This window comes from Zonotrichia leucophrys, chromosome 7 (genome assembly GCF_028769735.1).
Source record: "Zonotrichia leucophrys gambelii isolate GWCS_2022_RI chromosome 7, RI_Zleu_2.0, whole genome shotgun sequence".
Lineage (NCBI taxonomy): Eukaryota > Metazoa > Chordata > Aves > Passeriformes > Passerellidae > Zonotrichia > Zonotrichia leucophrys.
Window position 1 is genome coordinate 25,289,874 of NC_088177.1, and position 16,460 is coordinate 25,306,333.

At 39.2% G+C, this 16,460-nt stretch overlaps 1 protein-coding gene and 1 long non-coding RNA gene across 7 annotated transcripts in view; one reads left to right on the forward strand and one right to left on the reverse strand.

The window, feature by feature from the left end:
• LOC135450158 (uncharacterized) overlaps nucleotides 1-7,209 on the forward strand; it is a 22,040-nt gene extending 14,831 nt beyond the window's left edge. The window contains exons 4-6 of the long non-coding RNA XR_010440966.1: nucleotides 5,855-5,934; nucleotides 6,505-6,623; nucleotides 6,702-7,209. This is a non-coding gene — a long non-coding RNA (uncharacterized LOC135450158). The remainder of the gene's footprint in view (nucleotides 1-5,854; nucleotides 5,935-6,504; nucleotides 6,624-6,701) is intronic.
• The window catches only part of ITGA6 (integrin subunit alpha 6), a 37,155-nt gene that overhangs the window by 7,566 nt on the left and 13,129 nt on the right, over nucleotides 1-16,460 (reverse strand). For 2 of the 6 annotated variants that reach the window (XM_064718015.1, XM_064718017.1), the window contains exons 2-17: nucleotides 14,680-14,807; nucleotides 14,180-14,259; nucleotides 12,173-12,428; nucleotides 10,595-10,726; nucleotides 9,252-9,368; nucleotides 8,056-8,266; nucleotides 7,426-7,619; nucleotides 7,203-7,291; nucleotides 6,306-6,433; nucleotides 5,268-5,363; nucleotides 4,764-4,825; nucleotides 3,368-3,525; nucleotides 2,273-2,422; nucleotides 1,424-1,539; nucleotides 299-488; nucleotides 130-213 (exon numbers count right to left, since the gene is read on the reverse strand). In XM_064718015.1, the coding sequence (XP_064574085.1) occupies nucleotides 130-213; nucleotides 299-488; nucleotides 1,424-1,539; nucleotides 2,273-2,422; nucleotides 3,368-3,525; nucleotides 4,764-4,825; nucleotides 5,268-5,363; nucleotides 6,306-6,433; nucleotides 7,203-7,291; nucleotides 7,426-7,619; nucleotides 8,056-8,266; nucleotides 9,252-9,368; nucleotides 10,595-10,726; nucleotides 12,173-12,428; nucleotides 14,180-14,259; nucleotides 14,680-14,807 (2,191 nt within the window). The remainder of the gene's footprint in view (nucleotides 1-129; nucleotides 214-298; nucleotides 489-1,423; nucleotides 1,540-2,272; nucleotides 2,423-3,367; nucleotides 3,526-4,763; nucleotides 4,826-5,267; nucleotides 5,364-6,305; nucleotides 6,434-7,202; nucleotides 7,292-7,425; nucleotides 7,620-8,055; nucleotides 8,267-9,251; nucleotides 9,369-10,594; nucleotides 10,727-12,172; nucleotides 12,429-14,179; nucleotides 14,260-14,679; nucleotides 14,808-16,460) is intronic. The other 4 variants (XM_064718018.1, XM_064718019.1, XM_064718016.1 and 1 more) reach the window with 3 other exon arrangements.

Sequence of the window (16,460 nt, forward strand, 5' to 3'; positions counted from 1 at the left end):
CAGTGTTAAGTTCTAGAGTTAAAAAGACAGATCCAAATCAGATTTCCAGTTGCAGCACACAGGACCTTTGGATGACCGCGGTCAGTTAGAACGAGATCTTACAACTACAGTAAAGTAAGTGCAACTTACATTAGAATTTCTTTTGAAAGGATTTCCAAGTTCACACTCTGCTTGAGAGCCATTTTGGTTAGCACCACATGTCAGCTGTTTTTCCTGATTGAACAGAACACATTTACAAGTAAAAATATGCTGGAAATAGTTTATATTTTTCAGTAGTTTTTCTCTTAAAAATACTTACAGGATAACTCCTCATCTCTCTGAATGCAGAGTATGTCAGACTGTCTGGAAAATTTGCAATTAGTTTAGCTTCATATGCATCTTCACCATCTTTTTGTGGATTTTTTACATCAGATGGATTGTTTGTCACAGTTATTTCCAGGGCAATATCTTTCTGGTCTTTCAGAACAAGCACTGGCATGCCGTTTTCACTACAGAAACAGAAAGTACAGGGTTCTGTGCATTAGGAAAACAAATGTGTATGCAAGTTTGCTTCTTATGATTGTTTAACCAAATACAGTTTCCTCATATTGGGGGGGAACTCTAGTAAAACTGTGAACATACACAGTCAAACTATGAACATGCATAGTCAGGTTTTTTCCCAGTGATAGGTTTTTTTCCCCCACACCAGTATTTCATCTGACAGTGGCCAGCAGTGAAGAGGAAGAACAGGATGATAAATCCCTCAAATAATCAGGAGTTTATAGTATTTCTGAACCAGCACTTGCATCTGACTCATGTAGTGAGGAATTTCCTCCAAACCAATCTACTGACCTGCTTTATACTTGTAAAGTATACATGGGTTTGGCTTCTGAGTGTGGCACTCGCTGCTAAAAATGTCTGACTGCGGGCAGTAAATAAACGTTTGTTTGTTTGTTTTATCCCTGCACTAATTTCACTGGCCCTCCAGGAAGGAGGGGTGCAGCAGGGTGCTGGGCCATGTGTTACAAGTAAATCATCACTGCATTTCTCTTTAATGACTTCTCTTGGGCTACGAGACCACACTCTATCAAACTGTCATACAGTCAAGTTTCACCTGCAAAATAATTAACAGTGTCACACAATAAACTACTGCAAGGCTGGTTTAGCATATCATTTCTCCAGGTATTAAATTGGCTTCATTTTTTTTCTTTTAGTCCTCCCCTGCACTACTGTGGCCACTTAGTATCCATTCAACTCTGAACCACTTTTCTTCTCAAGCTCTTCCCCTCTGCCCTCATTCCTCACCCTGACAAATCAATACTACTATCAAGGGCTGTGTTTGCCAGACACAGAAAAAAGCTGCTTTTCCAAAATCCTCTCCTAAAAGTTCTTTTAAGGACTTGTTAATAATTTGAACTTTGGAAGTGCATTAATCAAGACTTACAGTGGTAAATAAGTAAACCTGTCTTCATTTCCCTCTCTCGTACAAAACCGGTACTGAAGCTTCAGGTTGCTGTGACATTCATTGTCTTCTCCACATCCTTCTTTTAAGAACTCCACCTAAATAACACCAAACCAATTTTACCACCTGACACACAACAGTAGCTTAAAATCAGATTCCTGAAACAGACTGAATAAAGCAGCTACATGGAACTCACAAGGCACTTTCCTGGACAGAGTTCAGATTTCAACCTGACTTAATTCTTGAGTTGAGTTTTGCTTTGTGAGATACAGCCCTTGATGCTGGTAGTTTAGAACTTTAAATGTAACTAAAAAGCAGAGCTGCATAATTGTAAATGAGAGGTGCCCTTATTATGAGAAAATACATCTTTAGTGTGATTCTCCAATAAGCACTGAGGAAATGAGAATTTTTAATGGAGATATTCCCTCCCTTCCATGTCACTGCTGCAATCATTGCTCAAATGCCATTTCAGCATCCTAACCATGGAAGACTTAAGAGCGAACATTATCTTTTTATGTTGGTCAAATATTCCCAACAACAGACAATGAATTTCTATTTTTAATCAAAAGTACATTTCCTCCTAAACTTATTGGGGAGAGGGAAGAAACCAAGGAGCTATACCATCTTCATGTGTTGCACGAGAACACAGGACATAGTTTGTAACATGTTGTAACAAGTTCAGAACAAAATATAAAATGATAATCCAATAGTTACATGTCCAGTGCCACCCCAATTATTTCCTTTGGACATAATATAGTTTTCTACAATCTTTAAAACTAAGTTATTTGTAAAAGCACAGATTTTTGTGAGTATGATATATCAAAGGCTTACTTTTGTGGTCTCTGTTTCAGATTCATTTGAATTTAGAATTGGTATAAGATCTGGAAGTGCACTCTCTCTTCTCTTGGATGGTGACTCCAGGCCAGCAATTTTAACGTTGACTGATATTGGAATGGGACGTAGCTTATCTTTAATCTTCTCCTGTCAGAATATTTTAAATTGCATCATTAGTGTACAGTGCAGAGGAGAAAAAAGCAACATAAAGATGAGCTGTACTGTATATAAATTCAGCATTTTCTAAACATGCAGGAACACAAAGAGCCCAGTGCTATTGTCCTTTTTTTCCTCTGGTTTCCCAATCTGACCATTTGTCTCACCATTAAGAATTCCTTTGAACCACGGACAGTAATTCAGGCAGGTGAAATTCACACAGCTATAGTAAAATAACACACTGGAACAGGTTTGAGTAACATGGTCTAATAAAAGGTGTCCCAGCCCCTGGCACGGGAGTTGGAATAAGATGATCCTTAGGGTCCCTTTCAACCCTAACCATTCATTGATTCTATTCTATTTATAAATTGAAGTTCTTTAATCTGCTGTGGTCAAAAGCAGCCTTGGAGGCTGACTCATTCCTGCTGAGCCATGGTGAGGCAATCTGTTTAGCCTCTGCAGCAGTTCCACCTCTAGAAGCTACCACAGAGCAGCCAAATCAAGAGAGCACATACCAAGCTTTCTTGTCCTGCCCATTTGTCCACTCTAAAACCCACGGGTTAAAATTATTTTCCTGAACAGTCACACTATAAAAATCTGTAACAATTATTTCTGTTGGAAGCAGCTCTCCATTTTTGGCACTTAGTTGCTCTCTATTGTTCTAAATTAGTTCAGCTCTACTGACCTCCAGAGTGTGCTGCAGTGGCTACAGTTTTTATCCATACTTTGCAAGAAAGGCAACAGGAGGAAGCAGCATGTGTGTAGAGAATAGTAAACTATGGTGGGTTTCTATTTTTGAAGTTTTATATTGCATATGACTTTGAAATTAAATACAAAATTACATACAAAGATTCCTTCCATGAGGCTGCAAAAAAAAGAGCATTCTTTTGTTTTAAGTGGATCTAAATGAAAGATAAATAAAATACTCTCCCTTACCTGCAGTATAAGCTTTGCAGTGACACACTCCCATGAGTTCTGTCCCCTGAGGGTTGTACTTGCAGTGAACTGATCAGAGGAGTGGTCACTGAAGCGCACCCTGGAGGGCAGGCCCAGCTGCCGCCTCTCATTTTCCACTTCAAACGTGTAATTGATCTCTGTGAAAAAATAAAGTAGGTCACTATAAAACAAAGAATCATTTTAAAAAGAACTTTAATTGCACAAGATATCATCTTAAGCATTATTCTAGAAGACTGTTCCAGACAGTGCTGGGCTTCACAAACTGTTTTCAGTCATTTAAAAAAAAAATCAAACTTCTCCATGTCAGTTTTGTCCTGCCACAGTTGAGGGCCAGGTACCCCGTGTGTAAATCTAATGAAAATTTCTAAATCAAATCCTATTATTCCCAAAGTAAAGCGTTCCCTTGGGCGTGGGGGCTGGCTGTGGGAGCTGTAATTGCTGTATGGAGCCAGCAGAGGGCTGAGCTACCCGCTGTAAATACCCCAGCCAGAGCCAGCACGATCCTGAGATCAAGATACATTGGTAATTTCAACACTGAAAGCAGAAGTGTGACTAGGGCTGTCCAGTTGTGTGCTGAGGTATGCTTTTCTAGATCTGAACTTGGTGCATCTTTTAATGATTGCTTCACCGAGCCAATTCAGTGCTGCACAGACGGAAACAGCACTGAGTGTGCCAAGGCACTGAGCGCTGCTTCAAACACTTCACCTGCTACAGGACCAGCACTCATTTGGGCACAGCCGTTGGATTGTAAAAGTAACTGAGAAATTCAAGACAACACAGGAGAAAAAAGGTCATTGCCCTAAAGTTCTTCTCATTTCCTCTCAAAATCCTACACAGTTCTCCAAGAGCTGTAACAGCAGCATTGTAGCAAGTGCTTTACATCTTTATGGCATAGTCTTCCAGTCTTCTCCTATTAATGCAGATTTTTTTATTTCAGTTAATGATTTCCACAAAACCATTTTCATGAATACAGGACAGGTTCATAGGGTAAGCCTCCAATAAGAAATAATGCTCACGAAGAATATATAAAATTGACCTTAAAAAAGGATTAGGGATTCTCTAAAGCAGCACTAACCTAGAGAAGCAAAATGGTTTGGGTCTGTATAGAAGCCATTTGCTCACTGGCAGTTGTATTACTTAAAAAGCTTTAGTCTGTCATCCACAGAACAGCTTAACACACCAGCATGGCTCTAAATACAGACTGTGCAACAGCTGAGCTTAGCACTGAGTCACATTTTAAATTTGTCAGTCACTGTTGAGATGACTCACTATAATTTGAGTAATATGTTTCCATGATGAACTCTAAAGAAAGAAAAAAAAAACAAAAACAAACCATGTGACAAACAGATCAAAAATACTTATCTTCAGAACTTACTTATTCTTGGATTTAAATCTCTAGGGTTTGCAGTATATTGAAAACATGCTTTCACATCCATCCTGTAAAAAGTGCCAAAAAATTAGTATTAACTTTTATTAAGGCATGGTCCAACAGAATGAAAAGTTTCAACTGATCAGTCTTATGACTGTGGTATTTACTGCTTACTAGACTGAATTATAAAGCAAGAAAAAATGGTTAATAAGCAATTAAGCATTTGCTGTCATGTGTCTATTCAAGACAAGATACTTGTGTTAGAAGTCTGAAGAGGCAAGGTGACATTAATTTTCAAAAATGAACGTTATGAGAAGGACATATTCCACACCTTGTCTTTAGCACAGTAGGCTGAAGAAATTCAGGAAGTCAAAATGAACATATGCAGATACATTTGCTTAACCTGCATGACTCTCATATCCCTTCACTTAACATGATCACTGAATAAATTCTGACAGTAAAGCTCAATACACCAAGGCTTCTGATAGAGGAATTTCTTTTTCCATTTACCTGATTTCACCATGGTCCTCAGGGTTCTTTTTCTTTAGATCAATTCTATCAGGCTGTACTGTAATGTTTCTTCTAATGCTTATCACAGGCCGAGATCTTCATTTGGGGGAAAAACGGGGAATAAAAAGAAGATGTAAAAAAAGAAGTTGCTTCTGTTAAGATTAATGAAATAAATAATGTGAATAACAGATTCCCTCCACCCCTGCACTGATTTGCAACAAAGACACTTCAAGAAAATCAGAGTTTGGCTTTGACACTGGTTTGAAAAAACCTGAAAACTATTAAAGCTAAGCAAAGGTCACTGAGAACAACTACAGATCCTGAGTGGGAAGCAGGCCACACTAATGTGATGTTGTTGTTGTCTTTCTTTACACTTACGAAAACCAGAAAATTCAGTGGTGGTTTCTACCACCAGTAGTAATTCAGCCCCTGGGAACAACTATAGGTACTACAGTTCATTCAGGTTCATGTTCACAAGAGCTTTAATTTGGAGCCTGGTAGCTGTGGGAAATGATATTTCCTGCTTCCTCTGCATGTAGGCTGTAACCATACTTCTGCCTGACAACTTGTCTTTTCTCTTCTGGAAGGGAGAAGACATTTCACATGAACAAATGAATGAGGTGATCCTGTTCTCATTAAAGCATCAAAAGGTTGTTTAAAATAGCTGGTAAGCCACCTGCTCCACTTAACTGGGCCACTCCTTTTACTCTTTGTCACCATAAGAGGTTTTTCTTCTCACCTTGGTAAAAGTTTTTGTCCTGCCTTTATCAGCAAAAGATTAGAGCTCCTTCTGAGCAAGCAGAATGCTAAATAATCTGACCAACTCCTCTACCACCTACTCTGTTCTCTTCCACAAGCCATGTGAGTTGCTTTTCTTGGGCACCGTTCCAGTTATTTAAGAACATTACTATTATGTGCACAGATACTGTACACCTTAGAGATGGGAGCATAAATTGTAGGGAGGGCTGTTCTTCCTGAAAAGTAAAGTTGTTTGTCCCAAAGCCCTAGTGTAATTAATTAAGGTTCCATGTATAATACCTGTACACATTTACAGAATCTGACAGGGAACCAACAGCAACATCAGGGTAGGAATTTTTATCCAGGTCCATATTTCCAGCAATAGAGTAACCAAAGAAATTGGTGTTTGTTTTTTCACCATCAAGAATCTAAAAAGCAAACAGACATTTGAAAACAATAAAGGTAAAATAAGTAACAACTGAACATAACTGTCTTACAGTCAGAGACAAAAGAGGGAAAAAGATACAATGAAGCAGGACCTGTGAAACAGGATCTCTGTGTTCAGTTCAGCTAAAGGATAATGAAGTGCCAGGACGATTTGCTCTTCTTCCAATAGCAGTGAGTACCAGAAATTACTGATCTGCTGAGAGCTTATGCTTATTACATAATGTTTATTACCCTCATGTTTATTTACAGTATTTATGGACTATGAACACTTAAAACAGAAGAAGCATTCTGTAAAGTATTCAAGCAGTATTCTAGGGAGTATAATGAAGTTCCATTCCCACCCTGCAAACTGGACACAGTGACCCTCAAAATCAAACAAAAAAACCCAAAGAAACCCAACAACAACCAACCAAACATTTTAAAGAAGGAAGTGAAATAGTAGTAATGAAAGAGAAAACAAAGAAACTAATTGTTTTGCAAGCACCAGATTTTTTTTTCAAACCCAGATCTATACATCTTTTCTTTCTGCACATATTACTGGTGCCAGTGGATGGCCAGAGAAATAAAAATATCTGTTAATAACAAGAATTCCTAATCTTTCCTGTCAGCAATGCAATCTTTGAAGGGCCCTGCAACTTTCCTGTATACCCAATGCTCCAGTAATAGCAATGGAAAATAAGATGGATAATAGCCCTGTCATTCCTTTAATTTTGTTCAAGAATAATTATATAGTAAAGGTTATTTCATTACCTGTGCTGGTTTCGTATTTATTCCATTCTTGGATCCATGATAAATGTATACTTTGCCAAAACCATCGTACGGAGCCCCTACTGCAATATCTGGTGAAAATAAATTGCAACATCTAAAATCATTCTTGCTCTTTCTGCAGCATGCAATCAAAGGGTAAGATGTTACAAGTCTGGCGTTGGCAAAACAATCTCACACATTTTTATTGTCATTGTTTTCCATTTACCTGGGTATCCGTCCTGATTAATGTCCCCAACGTTTTCTACTGCAAGTCCAAACATGGAGTCAGTGGTTCCATTTAAGCGCAGAGGCTTCACCCCTGCCCAATTGCCCTGGCGGTTCATGTAGATGTACACGGCACCCCCGATGTCCCCGCTTCTGTCAAAGTACTGCGGGGCCCCAACAACGATGTCCTGCCAGCTTTGGATGAAAGGGAAAAGAAAAGGCAATGCTTTTGTAGGAGAACTCTGAAGAATAACTGCTAAGACCGTGAGCTCAAGATCAGCTACCCAGAGAGCTGCTGAACAAAGACTAAAATGTGCATTAAACTGCTGGGCATCAACAGCCCCGCTGACACTGCAAGCTGGTTTATTCCCTTGATGGCATACAAGGACCTTCTATGGTCTTCTTGGGGTATGAGACTGGTTTCTTGTTTCTCTGTTTGCAATAACTGTTTAAATAAAACTCTTTATTAGAAAGGTAGACTCCATCCTGATTGATTCTCAAGACGCTCACCATTTCCTCCAGGAAAACATGGAAGGTGGGCTTTGTCATTTCTTGTATTTCTAATGTGAAAAACCAAAGCAGAAATAAACAAGATCGCTGTACCAGCAGCAGGAGTTAATCACAGCCATACCCATCACTGTTGAGGTCCACAACAGCAACATCGTAGCCAAAAGAGGAGGCCAGCCCTTCTCCTTCAAACATGTGCTCCAGGGAAAGTGCTCTCTGATTTTTTTCCTTCTTCAGTAAAACTACTGCTCCGCTGTGGTTCGCTCTTGGGGCACCAGACACAAAAGTCATCTCATCTTGGGAGACAATTCCTTTACCAGAGTCCAAAGAGAAACCTTTAACAGAGAAAGAAATAAAGTATAAATTACCTAAGTAACAGTTTGCATCTTCATATGAAAAAATAAACATTTCCCCAGCTATATTAAAGTGGTATATGGAATACAAGTTTTGTCTAAAATACAGTGTGCTATGGCTGGGAATTCTCCATTTCTGTTTGCGCTGGTGGATGTGTATTTGCAAGTCAACACTTTTTTACATTCCTACAAACACTCCTCCCATACATTACAGTTCGTGTTTCCCCACAAAACACAGTATTTCATTGCTGACTTGGACCTGCTTTTCGCAGACCCCAAACACAGGGCACATACAGCTTAGACACAATTACAGCTTTAACCACTTCAATATAGCTTGAGTACTTCACCTCTGGCAAAATTATCAGAAAACCTCCTAAGTAAAGTCAGTATCGTTCCATTACAAACATGCAAATTGTTCTGCACAAGCATTCTCATATGAATGATGTATGCAGTATTTGAGAATCAGCTTACACAGTAATGGTGAAATAGGCAGTTTTAAGTAAATGCAGCCCTAAAAATGACACGTCCAAATTAATTTAGTCTTACAATACATTTTAAAATATGAAAAACCAAGTTAAAAGACTATACTGCTAATACCAATATAGCCAGTGAAGGCCAAAGTAGAAAAATGCCCACTTTGCAAGAAAGGAAGATACCAGCCAGATGGGAGTCTCCCTCTGAAACACTTCACCACTGCTATGGAAATTCTCAATTACAGCAATTCACAATGACACAGTTCCAGAAAAAACTGAGGGAGTCCCAGCTGCAGGAAAGATGAGAAGGTTCGGAGAAATGCATGACAAATCAGCATTTCTCTCAAGCCTTGTTACTTTGCTGTCTCCCCTTTATCTGAATCCCTGGTTTTTTCATGCTTTACTGATATGAGAGGGGATAGAGGGGAGGGAATCATGACAAAGGTCTGGAGGTTATGTCTGACCAGATGCTGCCACCTCAAGTGGTCACAAACCTAAGTAGCTATTCATCATTACATCCACTGACTTGTCCACCTGTATGCTGGGAGGCAATGTTTTGTACACAAACTGATCTGGATGAGTATCAGATACAGCTGTCAAAAACAGAAGACCTATAAATATGAGTGAAAGATTGAAAAGAAAAAAATAGTAGTTAAGCAAAGCACCTATAACCACATTTGCTTAAGGTGTAAACAGACAGAACAGTAATGCCTGGGATGAGCTGGCTTGTCTGGAAGTGGTTCTGATTATTACAAATCAAGGCAGCATCTACATTTAGGAGATAAATGCATTGGTTACACAATTGGAAAAAGATTAGATGACTGTTCACAGCAAAAGGCATCGGCCTCCACAGCGCTCCTCAATTCTTATTCCACCAGAAGACGCTATCAGCTTGTCTAATCTAAGCTCTTAGGATGATTTTTCTAGTTAGCTTTACACCCAGTAATTACAGCTGATATTTAACAGAAGTTTATGTTCTCTTTCTCCTAACATATATGTAGCTCTAAGTTTGCTCTCTTCTTGACTTGGATTTTTATTTTTTACATTCGCAATGCCCTTCCCATCTATTCAGCTTTCCATCACTCACACAGAAATTCCAGTCTCAGGTTACCAAAACTCTGTTTGTTGCATATGCCAAAAGCAGTGGATAAACACACCACAGAAATCTGCACTGGAACAGAAGGATTCTTTACACTTAATGCCTTTCCAAAAATGCGGCACAGCCTTTGCAGTCTATCTCCCTGGTGTACAGAAAGGTCGCTGGCCTAAGGACATATTCCTGCTTTCTTGACTGCACAAAGAGCAAGAGATTCACCTCCTGCAACACTCACGTCAGTAAAATATAACAGCACTTATATTATGGCATTTTAAAGGTCTGTTAAAAGTCACTGGAGTTTTAAAAGCATAAATAATAGAAGAATTGCACTTAAACTACCAGGAGAGAAAATCTACAGCCTTAACCGTTACATCCAGAAACTCAAATTTTGATAAACTTTCTGATACTACATGGCAGAGACTGAGCAACTAAGGACTACAGATTCATTCATTGTACTGACCCATCACAGTGATTATAATCACTCCTGGAGATTCCATAGGCCCTTGGCACAGCTCTTGAAGCTCACATTACAACAGCAGCTCTTCTAGGTACCTCAGCAGTCTCATCTTACACTTAAAACTGGCCCATAAATGTGGAGGAAGGCTGTGAATTATCCCAAAGAGTTAACATGTTACAGGGTCCACAATGGAACATCTGCTCCCACTTCAGATCATCACACCAGGCTGGGATCACAAATGTTTAAGAGACCTAAAGAGATTTACCACATGTACTCAATCCTACCTAAGTAACTGTTAGCTGGAACAGGAACTAGATTCTTATCCTGGCGGCTCTCATCACCAACTTCGTAAGGCCCATCATCAAAGATACCCAGATCATAAAATGTCTGATTCTTTTGCTCTGCACGAACCACCCCTGAAAAAATGAAATGATAAAATAAAAGCAAACAAATGATAAGTGAGAAAAATAACAAATAAATGTTCCCAACTTATATTAATTATGATGAATGACACAGTGACTGCTGTTAAAATGGGACAAACACAGAACAGTGCACTGGGTTAGTGTTTTGTCTCTGTGTGCCAGAAGCTCACGCTGCTCTACAAAGAAGTCATACAACGATCTGGAAAACATGGGATACTAAGGAAATTCTCAAAAAAAAAAACCCTATTGAACCTGTTTGGTCATAAACCACCAGTATTTCTTAGCATTATAAAGCTTCTCTTAAAAAGGAGGTAATTACGCAGGAGTTTTTAAAAAATTACATTTCATTATGACAAACACCAGCATTATTCTTAGAAACAGTATTTATGAAGAAAAAAGCTATTGTTCAGTAAAAAGTGTGCTTCCCTTTTATCAATTGGCATAATTAAGGTTTTGGCAAGCACAAACATGTTTTTCCATTACACAGAAGAGTACTCTTAGGACTCTACTAGCACTTCTCTGCAATTAAAGTAAAAGGGTGTCTGCACTCGGTATGCTGTTTCAGGTCAGGCAGATTTTGTTGACAGATACATGGAAGATTAAGTTTTCACTACAGTACACCTTGTGCCAGAGCTTAACACACTGATTTTGCACGGTTCATACACCAGGCACAGGTGTACGAGGTGGGAAAATGCAGTGCTTGGAGGATCAGATGTTCTCAAGAGGAAAGTATTTACAGCTGTTGGTGTAATGAAGTGTGATGGGAAAAATCACTTCTAGAGACTGAACTGGGCATTTAGATGCTTCTGAACATAAACTAACAAAGAATATCCAGGGTTTTTTCCCCTTATGTTTTGGAGAATCTCCTAGATGACACAGAGTACTTGGCTCTTAGATTATCCATGAAATTTTACATGGATATGCATGGATTTAGATATGAATATATGCAGTATTGCTGTTACCTTCCTGCAACCCTTCAATATTTATTTTGGAATGTACTGGTTTCCACAAACTTCACAAAGAATAAAGGAGAGAATATTGCAGAATAAACAGAGTTCAGCAGCTATCTAACATTTGCTCAAATGCAGAAAAAGAGTTGGTCAAGTAACTCATAAAAATTTAGTAGTTTGTTTCTGTATGTAAGTGTCCAAGTAAACCCTCAATCCCACCATAAGATTAAGACTAATACGGGGAAAATCTTCTGTACATATGTGCAAAGTTCCATTATTCATAAATACACACAAAGATATTTAAAGAAACTTCAGTAAGTGTCAATATTTGGATACTTAGAAGCATAGCATTTTGTAAAAACAGAGTAAAATCATTACATCCCTATTATCTCTTCTCCCCTTAAAAAAACAATTAAAACTCTGGATTCAACCTTTGAGAGCAGTCTCAGAGGAAATGGGAAGGGTAGGCAGGAAGGAGGCCAAGTCATACCTTTCCAGTTGTAAGTGCCTGGGGCACCAAACACAATATAATGATAGTCTCTAGTAAAAGTAGCAGCAACACCTTGCTGACAGGAACCAAACTTCTCATGGCCTCTTAAACGACCATCACAAAAACTCCACACTCCATTATCCATATCATCCTTAATAGTGAGGTCCTGGCTGAGCACATAGCACCTTCCAATGATATCCCGGGTTTCCTGCACTGTGTTTACATACTGCCTTTTCTCATAGCGATGTGCGCACGTCTGCAAGACAGAAGAAACAAGGTGTGATGTGTCTGTGTCGTGCACGGCTCAGCACAGACGGCAGCGCTCATGGAGCAGCGCAGCCCCTCCTGCTACCAAGGCACCCTGCAGACACACCCAGTGCAGAATGCAATGCTTCCTGCAGGCAACACGTGGGAAAGGTTGGGCACCGACAGGTACAGGGCAAAGCAGTCTGCTTCATGGTGAAGGACGGCCACAGGGTTAAATCCCTAAAGCCCTTCCTGACACTAAATCCCTCTCTTTCAAGAAGAAAGGAGAAAACCACCCTCTCTCAAAGAAAGAAGTGGCTGTTTCCCAACAGCTCTCAAAGGACCAACACACCCGTGCAGGACACAAGAAGCTGGTTCAACTACCATCTACCCAAGACTATTCAGAACCTGCCCCTTACAGAAAAGCGCCACTAAGCAGAGGCTGAAAGCTTCTCCAGTGGAGGGGAGGGAAGTTGCTCCTACTTCCCCTGTTGGATGTTCCATTTACAGGGCAAATGTCACTGGGGCAGAGCTGAAGCACTAAACACATCCTGTTCCTCATTCTTTCAGACTATCCCCTGAGAAAAGAATTTTCATCAAATATTTAACACAAAGGATGAACAGCCATTGGCTAAGCAGTGTAAACACCAAACCATTGTAAAAAAACGTGAACAATCAAATGCCTTTGCCAGCAGTGTTTTTGGAAGACTCAGATGTAGCAGGTTGTGTGAAGAGCACAAGCAAAGTTTGTCTCAGCTGACAAACCTGTTCTATGGTTCCTATCAAGGCCTGCATGTCATGCAAACACCCAGCTGCTCCACATCAGAGCACTGCAGTACTGTCCTGCTGCAGTGACCGCTAGGCTGCTCACACCTCATCTGAGAAGTGCATTCCCCACTCACCACAAAAAGACAACATAGCATTGGTTGATGACTGATTATTCAATGAACAGGACTGTTTCTATGTGTTCCTTCCCACTCTGGGTTCTGAGGCAGACCAAAGCCAGTTATTACTGCCTCTAAATGCTTAAATAACCAGACCCACTTCCTGAAGTCACCTGCCCCCAGGTTTGGAAGCAGTGACTTTAACCTCCAATTAGATGAGGAAGCTTCACTGCACACATGTTTTATGATATATGATATATAAAAACTAGTGGTTTTTATTTAACTGAGAATGTTACTTTTTAAACTCTGTCTCTCATAACTCCCAAAAACCTTTTCTGTTTAATATAAAATCAAAAAAAGTATCAAAATCAGAAAGTATCAATGTATTGTATAAAATAAAGAACAGCACGTAGTCTTACTGCAGTGCAATGACCACATTAATTCACAGGAGCTACTCAGTAGAAGTCCCTGATAAAAGCTAAAGTGAGGCTCATCATCTTGGAAAACAGGCTGGTGATAACCTGCTACTTTTACAGCCTTATACACTAGTCTTCCCTATTTCTGCAGCTACTAGTAGTTAAAAGAAAAAAATTTGTATATGACTAAAATAAATAGTGTACCCCTTGAAAATAAACTGTCCATCCTAGATTGTTTAAAAGGTTATAAAGAGTGGCTAACTCATAGAAAAATAATTTAAAGCTCTCACAATCTCAAATGCCTTATTTTGCTAAGGAGACATTTAAGTCCTTGCCTACAAGAAATCAAAGGAGTAAACTCAGGCAAGTTCCCTTTCAGCAAGCTGCACAGAAACACAGACCATTCAGAACATGTACTGGAGACCCCAGACGTTTTTGCAAGTCGCTCCTTTAGCACTTACCACCACATTTCCTCCTGGCCCCTGACTCTGGACAGTTACACCCATCCATTGGTCTTCTTTACTCTCCGTCCTTGGGTCAGCTGCAAAGTATCATAAAACAGCTTGAAATACTAACAGTTCACTACATTTTCTTTTTTCTGTTTTTTTTGTTTGTTTGTTTTTCCTTGAAGCCCATGTCAGGGGAGACTCTTCATACAGAACTTCATACAGACAGTCTGCAGGTGGCAGTGTCCGTACATGTTATCACTAACAGCTTCCATTTTATTAAACTTCTAGCCTACTACTTCGTGTTACACCAATTTACAAAACAGTAAGAATCTACCAAGATTTAAGCATCTCACAGGAACTTAGCAATTAAGCTACAATTTACTGTGATGCAAAAAGTAGTTATGTAAAAATCTCTAGAAGAAATTGTCTGATACACTGCCACAGGAAAGGACATCAAACAAGAACAATCAGTCAACTGTTTCAATTCAAAACAAAAGCACTGAAAAACTTACTCTCCTCATCAAATTTGACACGCAGGCAATTTGTATTTGGAGATGCAATGTCACAGCTGTACAGCCCTCCTGTTCTGTTGGCTTGTTGGGCTGGAAAGGCCTTTTCCCGAGGAGCTCCAACCAGCAATCTGCAGGGAAAACAAAGTAATTTAAAGGAATAGGTAGAAGGAATATTAGAAAAGAGAAAGGCAACAGAATCGGGAGGTGTTTTCACCATGTTGCTAGAGGTTTGACATGTCCACATTTGAAGGTGGATGAAAAACTACACCACAGCACTGCTCTTTTAAAAAGAGGAAAAGTGAGGGAGGGGGAGGAGAGAAGCTGTATAGCAGTAATGCAGATTACAGTTTTTAGACCTGCAAGCCAGTACCTGTATTGTTATTCCTGTTATTGTTGTTGCAATATTCTCTGAGAGTGGTTGATAAAAAGTAGGTGTCTGGCAGTTCTGGCAAAATCATCTTTTTATCAGGGCATCAAGTGGTACATTTTACTAGAAAAATGTACCATTTAAAAGGTACATTTGAAAAATCAAAATTCTATTATAAAAGCCAGATTACTTAATTTAAAAATAAAAAGTGTGCACAGAACTCCAGGAGTATGACATGAACCACGCATCAGTGTGAATTTCAGCCTGACTGCAGTAATACAAATGAATCAGCTCATATGCTGAGCTGTGCTACGTGCTCAGCAGAGTCCTTCCAGATAGAGGACACATTCCAGTCATTACTCTGTGGCTACTTACTCTGCTGTGATTTAATAAAAGAATTTTAATCAAGTTTGAGCTCATTATGCCAAAACCAGGTTAGCTTTTTCTGCAGCTATGCATGTTCCATTTTAGCTTTCTCACTGGCAAGCAAAACCTCTTTCTGCAGGTCGGAGGTAGGGGTAGAGTGAGGAGATGCTCTTCCAGCTATCACCATCTCCTTATAGTGGCAGATGAAACACAGACACTTAAAACCTAGGAACTTTTCCTCTGCAAATGAAGAGTGACAAAAACAAATTCTTAATTTCTCTTCACCCATGCTCACGGTATGATTCATTTTATTTACTGGGACTTCTCCCTGAAGGTCTGTGGACATTGTCTACTGTAACTACTTTCATTTAGGTTTGAATGTCCAAAATCATGTTCCAGAATGCATATTCAGATAACAAAATAATGCCCCAATGTCAAGAATGCAGTGGGAGATGAAAACCCAAGATACTCCAACACACAGACAATTTTACTGATTTTTCTATCCCCATGGTAGGTTTGCCTTGTTACTCTACAGAAAACAGAAGCTCAGCCATACAATATACTGGATATAAACATCTCTGAGCATCAGTTCCTGTCAGAGACTTAGCTTTTTGCTGAGTTATGATGACTTAATATCTAATGTTTACCATGAGTCCAACATCAGAGAAAAGCAGACAATTGCTATTCCTCATGTAAATTACAGAAACAGATAATTCTGACTGTTAACTTGAATCCTGATTTTCCGCACACATCTTGTTCAATACTTACTATAACCTAACTGGGTTTTTCCTGGGCCAATCAGACTGCACAGGTGTTAATCCACAGAAATGTAACATAATAAACCATTAATATAATTTAATTTAAAATAAGCATCTATCAAGTGACAGTGTTGGGGGGAAAAATCTGAATTCTCTCAAACCCTGGCATAAAACGACAATGTTTTTAGCTCTAGTTATAATTAAAGCATGTGTTTTCCAATTAAACTGAAATTCTGATTTTTAACCAAATGCATCAGTCCAGTTGCTCTATTGATTAGAATTATTTTAAT